The 14,252-nt window shown below is 46.9% G+C and overlaps 2 protein-coding genes across 2 annotated transcripts; one reads left to right on the forward strand and one right to left on the reverse strand.

Moving 5' to 3' along the window:
- Nucleotides 1–931: 931 nt before the first annotated feature.
- LOC125178869 (putative small proline-rich protein 5) lies at nt 932–1,255 on the forward strand. Its single transcript, XM_047883644.1, has one exon. The coding sequence runs from the start codon at nt 932–934 to the stop codon at nt 1,253–1,255; it is 324 nt and encodes a 107-aa protein (XP_047739600.1).
- A 269-nt stretch (nt 1,256–1,524) lies between these two features.
- On the reverse strand, nt 1,525–10,326 carry LOC108682284 (solute carrier family 23 member 1). The gene is made up of 13 exons (XM_047883642.1): nt 9,706–10,326; nt 9,293–9,450; nt 8,622–8,821; nt 8,253–8,379; nt 7,703–7,820; nt 7,237–7,378; nt 6,887–7,000; nt 6,437–6,576; nt 3,585–3,824; nt 2,754–2,883; nt 2,259–2,385; nt 1,811–1,934; nt 1,525–1,583 (listed from the first exon to the last, which is right to left on the reverse strand). The coding sequence occupies exons 1-12, from the start codon at nt 10,054–10,056 to the stop codon at nt 1,850–1,852; spliced, it is 1,932 nt and encodes a 643-aa protein (XP_047739598.1). The 5' UTR covers nt 10,057–10,326; the 3' UTR covers nt 1,525–1,583; nt 1,811–1,849.
- Between the last annotated feature and the right edge of the window lie 3,926 nt (nt 10,327–14,252).

Below are 14,252 nucleotides of genomic sequence, written 5' to 3' on the forward strand. Positions count from 1 at the left end.
ATAAATATTTCTGAATAAACCAGTCGATTCGTAAGATATGAAAGTGGCGGACCAAGGTGCATGGTAAAAATTATTACATTTATTTCGGCCACCGATGTACCAACCGTAATTTCCCCTATGCATCATCAGTTTTAACATGATGAAGACCATAACATATTCTCATAATTCAGTGTCGAGTATTGGCAAGCATTAACTCATGAATATATGCACATTTGAGCCATTATCATGTACAGAATTCATTATTTCATTCATTTTCACTAATTCTTATTTTCATCTTGAGATTCATCGTTGGTAGTACGACGTACAGCGTGGGTGTGTGTAACTAGTCGTGCCTGGTATAATACTAGTAGGTTTCTAGATTATAAAATGTGGGTACCTAGGTGAATGTCAATAAATATTATATATCCTTAAAGAAATATATTTTGGTGCTGTTGAGTGATTTTATGAGCCATGCAGATTAGTGTTATATTGTTTATTGAACACTTATAGTTCTTCCTTATGCCGACACCATCTGTATAGATTGTGTCGAGTATCATTTACTATATCCGTATATATATTATAGTATATTTATCTATAGTAACCTACTATATCTGGTGGCTGTGTAGTGTGCTGATTGATTGCTGTGTTGGCGATGTAAAGATAAGAAAATTGTTAATATAAATTACTATGTCGATAATATATAGGTAGAGAAAATACGGTCTATACAATGATTGCTCTATTATTGATACATAAAATGAGTTATATCGCTAGAGATAATTGTTCTATTTAAAATGTGTAAAAAAACAATAATATAAATACATTCCTATAGTAGCCTCCCCTGGGGCGGTGTGTCCTCCCCTGAGGCGGTGTGTCCTCCCCTGAGGCGGTGTGTGTCCTCCCCTGGGGCGGTGTGTGTCCTCCCTTGGGGCGGTGTGTGTCCTCCCCTGGGGCGATGTGTGTCCTCCCCTGGGACGATGTATGTCCTCCCCTGGGGCGATGTGTCCTCCCCTGGGACGATGTAAGTCCTCCCCTGGGGCGATGTTTCCTCCCCTGGGATGATGTATGTCCTCCCCTGGGGCGATGTGTCCTCCCCTGGGACGATGTATGTCCTCCCCTGGGACGATGTATGTCCTCCCCTGGGACGATGTATGTCCTCCTCTGGGACGATGTATGTCCTCCCCTGGGGCGATGTGTCCTCCCCTGGGACGATGTGTCCTCCCCTGGGGCGATGTGTCCTCCCCTGGGACGATGTGTGTCCTCCCCTGGGACGATGTAAGTCCTCCCCTGGGACGATGTAAGTCCTCCCCTGAGACGATGTATGTCCTCCCCTGGGACGATGTGTGTCCTCCCCTGGGGCGGTGTGTGTCCTCCCCTGGGGCGATGTATGTCCTCCCCTGGGGCGATGTGTCCTCCCCTGGGGCGATGTATGTCCTCCCCTGGGGCGATGTGTCCTCCCCTGGGACGATGTCAGTCCTCCCCTGGGGCGATGTGTGTCCTCCCCTGGGGCGGTGTGTGTCCTCCCCTGGGGCCATGTGTCCGCCCCTGGGGCGATGTGTCCTCTCCTGGGGCGATGTGTGTCCTCCCCTGGGGCGGTGTGTCCTCCCCTGGGGCGGTATGAACATAAAATTAATTTATCCTTCACAATGCCAATTAATGATAAAAATTACTCTTACAAATGTGTCTCATTTACCCATCCTTCCTCAAAATAATTCAGTAATGTATCCGTTATCTCATCGGGATATGAAAGTGATAACTTGACGTTACTTTTCATCAGAAAATAATAATAATAATTATTATAATCATAAGAGCCTCTGAGGCTCATTTTACTCACTCCAAACTACCGCCTTGACTCACTGCTGCCCGGGGGGCGCTATGCCCCCTGCCCGCCGCCCCCCCTCGGTGCCCCCCAGCCCCTGAAGGTGGGCAGGATGGGCACGCGCTGGGCCCACGCACACCTGGGCATGTGGGGGTGATCAATGAGGTGATAAATGAGGTGATCGATTAGGTGATCAATGACGTGATGTGTCGGTCGATTAGACAAAGAATGCGGTATAAATATAATGATCAGTGATATAATCAATTATAAATATAGTAGAAAGATGATGGGAACAATCATTTGCTCTATAAAATGATCTAAAGAACAGTAATATATGTATAATAATTATACGTATAATAAATAATTGAACACAATTATATGTTTAATGGCAACATAAATCAGAACGGCTATGCTACGATATATGTAGTAGAATTACGTACTAAAATGGGTCACAATGACACACCTTCTTAGGAGACTCATGCCGAAAGGCAAGTCATAACACTGTGATGCTTCAGACTGTTGCTGTGGCTGTTGCTGTGACTGCTGTAGCTGTGCACGCCACTGCACCACCCCGCGCTCTCTGGCTGTGCCTGCACACAACAGTTACTGCTGTACAGTGTACAGTATACAACAATTATCTGAACAGTTATCGGTCTACGAATCTAAATATTCAACGACTTTCACTATCAAGAATTCATGTCTTTCACTGTTCAAGATCTGTAACTAGACGCATAGAATGACTGCTTTCAGTGACACACTTTTTTGAGTTCTAGAGAACTTCAATAGAGGGAAAATGTAGGGAGAATTTAAGGAAAATATGGGGAGAATATAGGGGAATATGGGGAGAATATAGGGGAATATGGGGAGAATATAGGGGAATATGGGGAGAATATAAGGAATAAATATCAAGAATCACTACCAGGAATCGTTGGTCGGAATCACTACCAGGAATCTCTACCAGGAACGGTGTTGTCCAGCAGGAAGCCCAGGCAGCCCCCCACGAACATGGAGGTAGACAGCAGCACTAGCAGCAGCTGGTCCAACTCCGCCACGCCCGTCCTCAGTGACCCCGGGTGCTGCTTCACCCACTGCGGGGGGAGGGGGAGGGAGAGATAGGTGAGGGGGAGGGAGAGATAGATGAGGGGGAGGGAAAGGTGAGGGGGGAGAAGGAAACTCACCAGAGGGAGAAAAATATAGTCAAATTTGCGATCGCAAGAAATGGATGGCGTAGAAGCGATCGCAAGAAGTGGGTGGCGTCGAAGCGATCGCAAAAAGTGGGTGGCGTAGAAGCGATCGCAAGAAACGGGGTCGTAGAAGTAATCGCAAGAAGCGGGTGTCGTAAAAATAATCGCAAGAAACTGGTGGCGTATAAGTAATCGCACGGAACGTGTAGCGTAGTAGTAATCGCAAGACTTGTGAGTGGCGTAGAAGTAATCGCAAGAAGCGGGTGGTGTAGAAGTAATCGAGCAAGATGTGGGTGGCGTAGAAGAAATCGCAAAAAGTGGGGTGTTGCAAAAGCGATCGCGATAGGTGAGTGGCGAAGAAGCGATTGCAGTAGGTGGGTGGCGTAGAATCAAATAACAATAAAATAGCTCGCCGAGTGGTTACGACTACCAAAATTTGAGCAGTAATTTGAGCGTTTCAAAATCCGAATTTAACTGTGAAATTTTCATAATAAGCCGATCACAACAGTTACATTGAATAACTGTTTTTATGAATCACGCGAACCACTCGCCTCAACGAACCACAAGCACCAACGAAACCACACGCACCAACGAACCACACGCACCATTGGCACGGCAAGTCCGGTGAAGACGGAGAAGCCGAGGACGAACAGGTTGCGTGGTGACGACAGCACGACGTGCTGCAGTGCTGACAGCCCCACGGAGGTGATCATGCTGAACACCACCACGAAGATGCCGCCGATGATGGGCTCGGGGATGATGATGAACACAGCACCCACCTTCCCCATGAGGCCACACAGCAGCATGATCACTCCAGCATACTGGATGACGCGACGCGAGCCAACCTGTGGGCAGCATTATTTAGTGGGTGGCATGATCAAGTTAGTGTGCAGCGTGTGTTAGTTTGCAGCCTGTACGTCCTACCCCGAGGAGAACGGGCCCTAAAAATTGCACAGTCTCCTGAGAGACTCGAACGAACAACATGCGATTCAAGGGGACCAAGTTTGAGGTTCTGAGATACAGAGGTAGCGGAAGAGCTGGTATGGAGCACCGCTACCTAGCACCTGACAACTCGGGACGGAAATCGGAAAGAGAAGCGACTCGTTCGCGATCTAGGAGTGTTGATGAATACTCAGGTCAAGTTTGGTGATCACAAAGCGGCAATAACCGCAAGAGGTAGGCGACAGATGGGGTGGATCTGGCGGACGTTCAGAACAAGAGAAGCGGAACTGATGATCACACTCTTTAGAGCCCTTTTAATAACCAATCCTTGAATACTGCTGCCAGCTCTGAACCCCGTTCACACTCAGCGCAGTGCGGCAACTGGAAGGTGTCTAGTGAACTTTCATCGGCCTCCCCTGCAACACTAACAGCGGCGAGAAGCCAGCAACGGTCTCGTGAATGAGCTGACCCATATGAGGGCGGATGCGCGATAGTCAGAGGCGGCGACCCATAGTGGCCTGGGACTGCTACGTCCGAAACAAATGCTATGGATACTATGATCCAACAATTTCTCATGAGAAAACGCACACGATTGAAAAAAAATTTATAGCATAATGCACTAGTAATCTGACGAGAGAGACTAGTAGAGCTCCACTAGGAAACCTAACACAGGTTGCTGAACTCGCTCAGGACGGAAAAATTAGCTGCCGAGGAAGGAGTAGTTGTGCTCATCAGAAGGAACCCTAAGTATTTATTTAAACACGCTTGGTCCAGGCTCCAAGCCTAAAATAAAGACGCCACTGGTCCCGCTGAAGGATCACGATGTCATTGTCGGAGATGAACAGGGCATGTGTGAGTTACTGGGATCACAGTTTGAATCAGTGTTCCGTAACGCCCGCTACTCAAAACAGAATAAAATCGAAGTTCTCCAGGAGCTGCCAGGCGGAAGAGGGTTAGAGAACACAGAGTTTGGACCAGAAGACATGGAAATAAGTATCAAAGAACTGGCGACGTTTTCAGCACCAGGACCCGACGGAGTTCCATCAGTACTGCTACAGAAAGGTGTCGGAACACTGAGAGAGACGCTCACAATGCTCTGGAAAGCCTCGATCATGGAGGGAATTATTCCTGTGGGCCTTGTGGGACTGATAACGTCAATCCACAAAGGAGGCTCTAGGGACAAACCTCAACATTATAGATTAGTGGCCCTTAGCCCATAGGTGGTCACGGTTTTTGAGAAGGTAGTGGCCAGGAGGCTTGTCCAGTACAGGGTCATCAATATTTAGCGTTACATTTTTTTCGAAATCAATTGTTGATAATTGTCCTCGATATTTGTCCTTTGTTTACACCTTCTCATTAATCTTTATCATTTATCACCTTTATGGTGGCAAAAAACACAACTGTCTGCTCAAGTTGTTGACAAACATCTCCAAAGATCCAAGATTCTTCTTTCCCGCATTCATGATGGCACGCTGCCAAACCTCGTTTTCAGTGATGAGAAGATATTCAATGTTGAACACCACTTCAACTCCCAAAATGATCGAATTTTGTCGAAGAATGGGGACGAAGGATCCCGTGTGGTGACTAGGAAGCAATGCCCGACCTCAGTGATGGTCTGGACAGCCGTAACAGAGTCCTCTTAGAGTCCCCTCTTTTTTGTTGAGAAAGGGGTGAAATTGAATCAGAAGAACTATCGAGATGTCATCCTTGTTGGTGCATTGTTGCCCTGCGCACGAAATTAAGCACTTCAAAAAACGTCCCTGGTCGTTCCAGCAGGACTCGGCAACATCCCATGGGGCCAAATCGTTTCAGGAGTGGCTGTCCGAGAATGTTCCCCAGTTCATTACCAAAGATGAATGGCCCCCATCGTCACCCGATCTGAATCCTCTGGATTTTGGGATCTGGTCATGCCTTGAGAGCAAGGTCTCGACCGTTCACCATCACAGTTTGGACGCCCTAAAGGTCAAACTGCTGAAGGAGTGGGCCAAAATCCCGCAGAGTGTCATTCGTGACTCGTGTAAGGCTTTCTCTAAGCGTCTACAACTCGTTATTGATGCAGATGGTGGAAATATTGAATGAAATTGTGGGAATTGTATCTCTGAACCTCTGCCTACATAAATACATTTTAAACATTCACAATTGTGTTTCATTTCATAGTTCTAACCACTCAAAATTATAACGCTAAATATTGATGACCCTGTATATGGAAGAGGCTGGCCTGTATAATAACGGACAACATGGTTTCCGGCGAAATCGTTACTGTTAAGTACTGGAACAGTTACTGGAACACCATCACCGCCTTTTGGCCCTACTGGAGGAGGGAGCTGGCGTAGACGAGGTATACCTGGACTTTGCTAAAGCTTCTGACAAAGTTGATCAGGGAGTAGTACTCAGAAAGCTAAGACTAGGAGGAAGCTTGGTGCCGGCTCTGTCAACTCACCTTGGTGCCGGCTATGTCAACTCACCTTGGTGCCGGCTCTGTCAACACACCTTGTTGCCGGCCCTGTCAACTCACCTTGGTGACAGCTACGGCGCCGATGTTCTGGCTGTAGGAGGTGGTGCCGCTGCCGGTGCCGTACAGCCCCGCCAGGAAGGTGCCGACGCCCTCCGTGAAGATGCCGCGGTTGATGGCGTGGGGGGGCGGGGGCGGCGCTCCTGTTTGGGGTCAACAGTCGAGGTGTTGAAGTTTAGTACATAATTATTAAACCTTAAGGTCTTGTTACTGTTGAGGTGACGATATTTAGTACACAATTAGTCAATTACTAAACCTTAAGGTCTTGTTACTGATTACTTTATTTGATCTTGTTTATCTTAAGCGCTCAATTATTAGAACCTAAATGGAGTCACGAGTGAAAATCCGAGTGGGTAGTTTATATTCAGAAGTTGTGAGACCGCTTAAACTAACTTTATGGTGCAGTTATTTTTAAAATTATCACATGAATTGTATAGCGGAAAGTTAAGTCACCTGCTATCCTGGCGCACGCGTAGTAGTCGCCGATGCTCTCGACGATGCTGGCCAGCACTCCTGCCAGCACCCCCACCGTCCCCGCCAGCGTCACTTGGGGGGCCCCCCACTGACCTGCGGGCAGTACGACATCACCCACAACCGCCCCCACACGACTCTCGCACGACTCTTGCGCGACTCTCGCACGACCCTCACAAGATGCGCTCTCGACCCTCACACGGCCCTCGCACAACCCTCACACGACCCCCACACGACCCCCGCACGGCCCCCCACGACCCCCGCACGACCCTCACACAAGCCTCACACAGCCGTCATACAACCCTCGCAAGGCGCTCTCTCACGACCCTCACAAGGGTACGGTACGCGGAACCAAGGAGCGTCGGCGACCACCGCGAGGCGGGCGTCGGTGCGGGCAGCGTCACCCTCGGGGAGCAGCCCTGCTGCTGTCAGCGCCCAGCAGGTCGCCCACGCCAAGCCCACTGCCAGCACCACCTGACAGCACCAAGTGTTAGTGACAGCACCACCTGACAGCACAACGTGCTAGTGACAGCACCACCTGACAGCACAGCGTGATAGTGACAGCACCCCCCTGACAGCACAGTTTGTTAGTGACAGCACCCCCTGACAGCATCACGAGTGATCTTGCGGCTACCACTAATAGTCAGCCTTGTCACTTATTTTCAGCTCTGCCAGCATATAATTTTCGCCAGTACGGCACATCTGATCGAAAGTTCACACTGTAACAACCAGATATCATCTGCTCGGATGTTAAATTGTACTCTCTTTATTCTCTTATTTAAACACTCAAATAACTACCGGGATCAGTTTGAAGACGTAGGCCCTGCCGACCGTCCAGCGCCCCTGTCGGTACACCGGTACTGGCATCGGCACCTCCCCCAGGTACTGGGAGAACACGATCAGCAGCACGATGGTCCTGTCGTGTACTCAAAATTACAACGTCGTATGAAAAATCAGCTTTATTAAAGGTATTATAGGTGTGAATTCTTACAAAATACGGCCCAATGTCGCCAATAATTAGCTGTGTTCCTCACGCGGCCGGTTACTTACGAACGTTTAGAGATGACGGGTACACGGCAGCAGTAAAAAGCAGGCAAATCAGACGATCTAAGAGACCTCTACCGCACTGTACCCGGTGCTTCTACATCCTATCTGATCCCGGCACTACCAGAGCAGCACTAACAGCACTCACAGAGCAGCAATACCAGCACTCACAGAGCAGCACTACCAGCACTCACAGAGCAGCACTACCAGCATTCACAGAGCAGCACTACCAGCACTCACAGAGCAGCACTGCCAGCACTACCAGAGCAGCACTGCCAGCACTAGCAGCACTATCAGCACTCACAAGGAAGCAATGCCCCAGTTGGAGGCACACTTGCTGGTCGCGATGGGGTAGAGGGAGAAGCCGATGAGGGAGATGGTGGGGGCGATGACGAGCGGGGTGATCCAGCGTAGCAGCCCCCCGATGGCTCCTGGCGGAGGAAGAGGGTGAAGGCTGTCACTTGCGTTACCAGCCTCGCCCGTACCAAGAGCACGGCCATTTCACCAGATGGTCCATGTCCGTACCATGTACGGCCATCAGTTACCAGATGGTCCCCTCTTTGTGCACATTTGCATCCCTCTGATTAACGGCTACCTGATGGTTTCCCCATGTGAACACCTATGGACACCTCTGGCCATTAGTTACGAGATGGTCTCCTCGCTCAACACCCACCTGTTGCCCCCACGACCACCTGGAAGATGGACGCCACACAGATGGCCCCTTGTATGTTGCGCATGCGGAGTGTCCACAGCTGAGTGAACTCGTCCTCCGTAAGGCCATCGATCTCCGCTTGAGGAGGACAAGGCAGGAGAGCCAGGATGGACAGGATGGGCCCTAGGAACCCGTGTGTGCCGCCCTGAACGATCGGCAGCCTGGAAGATGAATTTGGAGGGCATGTTTAACATGCAATTCATTACGGCAGTGTTGACCATATGGATCATTATGGCAGTGTTAACCCTCTACCGCCTGACATGAGTAACCGGAGCAATATTTTCACATGCCTATTTCCCAAAAAGGATACGTTCTAGTGAGCGCAAAATGACTTGCACCGATGGTTGCTACCACGTAAAACTTTGAAATGTTCTCTGTTGCGTACAAACGTCCTCAAGTTGCTACACTCAAGAGTTTACGTATAATTATATGTTCCCGCAGAGTAACATACGGCGTTAAAGGGTTAAAAAATGTTGAATAAGGTGCCTTACCTAAGCTAGCCTAACCCAGCTGATGCCAAACGTAGTCTAAACGAAGGTAACAAGGCCCTACCTTAGCCAGCCCAATCCAGCTGATGCCAAACGTGGTCTGGATTTAGGAAGCCAGATTTTACCTATGCCAACCTAACCCACCTGACACCAAACGTAGTCTGGACGAAGGTGACGATGCCGGACACGAAGATTATGGTGGAGGCGATGAGGGCCCGCGCTGCATGATGAGGGGGTAGGCAGAGCAAGGGGGTCAGGAGATAGGGGATGCTCACTGTCGACTCGACCATCATCAAGTAGTGCTGGTGGTGGAGGTTACATAAAGAGGAGCATCAAGACCAGGAAAAAATGTTATTAATTAGAGGCTTTGTTAATAGTATTAATGACGTGTAATACATCAGTTAATGCTGCAGCCTTGAGCACTGCATATTGCACAATTTATTTATATTGGTTAGAAGTTAGATTGTGCTGCAATGATATGCTCCTTTCGATAGTGTTGGTGACGGAAGTAACAGTACTACCGGTACATCAGTTGGTACATCAGGTGCATCTCTCACCTGCAGCCCCAACATGATGCAGGTGTACCACGGAGGATTGTCTTCCACCCCGTAGAGCAGCTTCTCCTCCATGTGTCCGTCCATCTCTTCCTTTTTTCTCCTCTGGTCCTCCTCCTTCAGTTTCTTGTCCATTTGTTGCTGTGTCCTCCTAAAGTCTTCTCCCTCCGGCACTCCGCGGCCAACCTCGGTCATCTCCAAGGCGGTGGGGGCCATTGTATGGCTTCGTGCGTCTGGCTGGAGGTCAGCGGCGTCGCCAGTGCGAGTGTACGACAACATTCTGGGCACGCTGGCCGGCGAGGAGTCAGGGGAACCAGCGTAGAGCGTTGTGACTGACGTCCGATTTGACGCCATGTTTATTCTTGTTTCTGGATCTCACGTTGCCAATTCGTTTGCCAATATTTCAACGAGTTTGGGCCTTTCTTGACCCGGTTATGTCTTTAATACGGGCCAGGTGTACCTAATCCCGAGCCTCAGCCACAGCTACAGTTGTGCCTGCTAAAGCTTCATCCTCTGTTGCCGCCACACGGCATATTAATCAACATTTCCGCTGACGCCGCAGCTCTGCTTGCAGGTGCAGTTGTTTCGTTGTAGCTGCTATTTTGAATATAGTACCAAATAAAATGCTGTGGACAGACATTTAAATCGATAATAGGTAATTATTACTTGACTAAATATACAAACATAACTTAGAACTTAGTTAGGAGTGACAAGTAGAAAGTGCCTGGGAGGGTGCTTGCAAGAGGGGAATGCGGGTACGGTCTAGAGCACGAGGGGAATGTTGGTGCGGTCTAGTGCATGAGGGGAATGTTGGTGCGGTCTAAGACTCTAGTGCATGAGGGGAATGTGGTGCGGTCTAGTGCATGAGGGGAATGTTGGTGCAGTCTAGTGCACGAGGGGAATGTTGGTGTGGCCTAGTGCATGAAGGGGAATGTTGGTGCGGTCTAGTGCATGAGGGGAATGTTGGTGCAGTCTAGTGCATGAGAGGAAAGGTTGGTGCGGTCTAGTGGATTACAAGAATATCATCAGCACGTGGAGTATATAGGGGATGCCACCAACAAAGAAAAACTCAGTTCGTTTAAGTTAAGAAGAGCAACATAGTTAAATTGAGTAAAGAAAGAATGACAAAGTCCCTTGAAGAAAAGTAGAGAATAAATTAAGTTGAATCGGAGAGAGCAACCAATGAGGAGAAAGCGCACTCCAGATCAACGTTTGCTAACGAAGTAGGAAGTAAAGAATGACGTAAGAAGATAAATATTCAGCTCAGAATTTATTCCGATTTTATTGTTCTTCATAAATTTTGTTCTCGTTACCAGTTTCACAGTATAATTTTCAATGAAGCTCGTGTTTAATTACCACATTCTCTCTGTATTGATGTAGCCGTAATTCAGTGGTTCCCAAACTTTTTCAGGCTGGCGCCCCCTTTGGCTCTCTAGTGAATTTCTAGCGCCCCCCACAGACACATATAAAATCATGCGCCTTTTTCTTGAAATTTAGTACGCTGCAATTCTAGCAGATAAAGGTTAAACACAAATGTGTATTTCATAAATAGGACCCTTTTAGTGAACCAATGTGTTTTTCATCTGTTTTAACCGTTCCAGTACTAGAAACCTAGGAGGTCTCGGGCAAATTTACGGCCGGACTCGTGGCCGGTCTCACGACCAATCTCCAAATTCAGTTATCAAGGAATATTACCCAAACTAATGAACGCAGTTCAATAAAATTTGGAACATGTATTCATCAGAACTTAACGGTGACGTTTAGCTTGCGAAAATTTTTTAATATCACCTTCATTCGTGAGTTATATTGCGATACAGGCCGAAATTCGCAGTGATCAAAGAATTTCTTCCAAACTACCGAACAGATTTGAACGAAATTTTAAATATACATTCCTAACTGCCAAATGGTGTTTTTTAGATTGAAAAAAATTTATTTTACCGTCGTTTGCGAGATTTTTTTTTCAGTTTACCGTCATTCTTGATTTCACACTTCCTTATTCGCTTTTGTTCGCAAGTTATACAGATATAGGAGAAACGATCGGCTTTTCTACCGGCTGGTTTGACCAAGAGTCGTTTACGTATAGCCGTATAACTCACAAACGAAGGCAAACGAAAAAATTGTAACGAGCTAAACATCGCCGATGCTGAGGCTATAGGTATTAAATTACTAAATTTCGTTCAAATCTGTTCAGTAGTTTGTAAGAAATTTCTTGATTACTGCGAATTTAAGCACGTATTGCTGTTTAAATCACGAATGAAACTCGCGAACGAAGGCACAATCGAAGAAATTTTTACGAGCTAAACATCACCGTTCGGTAGTTAGGACTGTAAATTCAAAATTTCGTCCGAATATGTTCAGTAATTTGGAAGAAATTCCTTGATCACTGTGAATTCGGCCCGTACGTATTGCCATATAAATATGGCAAAAACAATTGATGGCAAAATTGAAAAATTTTGACGAGCTTTACATTACCGTTAGGTCCTAATGAATACGTGTACCAAGTTTCATCCAGTTAAGTTTATTAGTTTGAGAGGTGTTCCTTGGTCATTGAATTTGGAAATTGGCCGTGAGACCGGCCGCGAGTCCGGCCGTTAATTTGTCGGAGATGTAAACCCAGGAGAGGTTAAAAAAATATAACTCAGTACTCACTTCAGTGAGTGACAGAGCGCATTTTCTCGTCGACGAAAACGTAAAGTCACGGACTGACAGACAGGCGGACAGACGGACGGACATGGCGAGCACAATAGTGCATTTTTTCATGAATGAGTAAATGCGCTAAAAACAGATCTGGGTGAAAAAACCATCGCTGGGAGTCATGATGCGCTGCACGTGTTGTGCACAAATCGTCAAACAAACGTTCGAACTTCTGACTTCGACTTCCGAATGCCGCCCCCCTATCGCCCCCCGAAAGCCCTCTTCTTCTTTATCGCCCCCCAAAATCTTTCCGTCGCCCCTAGGGGGGCGATATCGCCCACTTTGGGAACCACTGCCGTAATTGGATCATAAGCAAACTAACGTTATGCCACTGGGGTCGCCACAGCACTTTTGTCGCCGCCTGCGATGGACGGATGGAGACAATTTAAATTACAAACGAAACTGGACTGGCGAGTGGCGACTCATTCGCCACTAACGGTATAAGTTCACCGATAATTTAAAAGTAAAGAAAACGCCATATAAGTCCATCTTCAATAAAATCTTATCGGAGACCAGTTACCTCAACAGTTCAAAAAATTAGGAAACACAAAAATGGTCAACAGAGAATAGTTTGTCTATTCAGAATAGAGAATTTAGAATTCTATTTAGAATTCAGAGAATATTCATGTCTATTTAGGGTTTAGGCTAAAGAAGTTGATACCTAACTACCGAAAAATTGGCACCACAAATCGTCACTTTGACGCTTAACGAATGTTTCCAAATAGAAGTAAAGAAGAACGACGGTATTAATGTTATTTATGCTGCATTATGCACAATGTGCCACAAGCCACATTACGATAAAAATTTGAGTTTAGACATCGAAACAGTTTTTCTTGAACTTGGACTGTTAGACAATAGAATCTTGGTGTGACTTAGCTTGCAGTTGCGGTGGCGTGATGCAAACATATAATCGGTAATCGTCAAGTTAGGTAGCCACTGTAACAATTGCATGATTGCATAGTATCAAAAGCATCAGGAGGGAACAAAAAAGCCTTCATTAATTACGAACAAATCGTCCGGAGAAAGCTTAATTGAAGAAAATTTGTGGTAATCCTGGAGAAAGGATGATTCCTGGAAAAATGACCTTTCACCCACAGTTATGTTCATAACCTGTTACTTATGCTCAGCTGATGTACCACAATACCACACGATTCGTTTTGAAACAGATAATTCGATAGAGCCTTCCCGATCACATTTCGTTCCACATCAGTCCAAAATGTGGATGAGAGAAATGGCACACCGCACACCTTATCTGATGAGTATTCGAACGGCACTGAGCTGGCTGTTGCCTCCCCAGCCCTTTTACCAGTGGTCAAGAGCAGTCTTGAATGCTAGCTTTTCAAGTTTGACCTGAGGAACTGCGTGATCGTATGTGAACAAGCCGTGAAGCCATTTCTTGATCGCTGCCCATTTAACCCAAAGATAATGACAGGACCCAACGTGTACAATGTGATTAGTTTACAAATCGTCCAGATAACGTGCTAATCTGCAACTAGTGAAACGTCTCCAATGTGTGTCAGTATACTTGCAACTAGTGGTCTTCTCTTCCACGTGAATTCAAATCTCCTACTCAGGATATCTCTCTCAGTCACCAATTATCGGGACACAATACATTATTGACTAAGCAATTCATCCAAGATCATAGTAATGCAACAATAAGAGGTTCTCTCTGTAATTACTGTCAGTGTCCATGAGATAGGCTCGCCTGAACAGTGGAGCAACCATGAGTGGAGTGGACTGCTTCGTAAGTTCAGACAAGTTTCAATTGCAAGATTCTTCTTGTTGGAGCAACATGTATGGCTGGGGGCAGTGGTATGATTTCTTCATTACACTATACATACAATAACATCATTATA

Source organism: Hyalella azteca, unplaced genomic scaffold (assembly GCF_000764305.2).
Source record: "Hyalella azteca isolate HAZT.00-mixed unplaced genomic scaffold, Hazt_2.0.2 contig13372, whole genome shotgun sequence".
Taxonomy (NCBI): Eukaryota; Metazoa; Arthropoda; class Malacostraca; order Amphipoda; family Hyalellidae; genus Hyalella; species Hyalella azteca.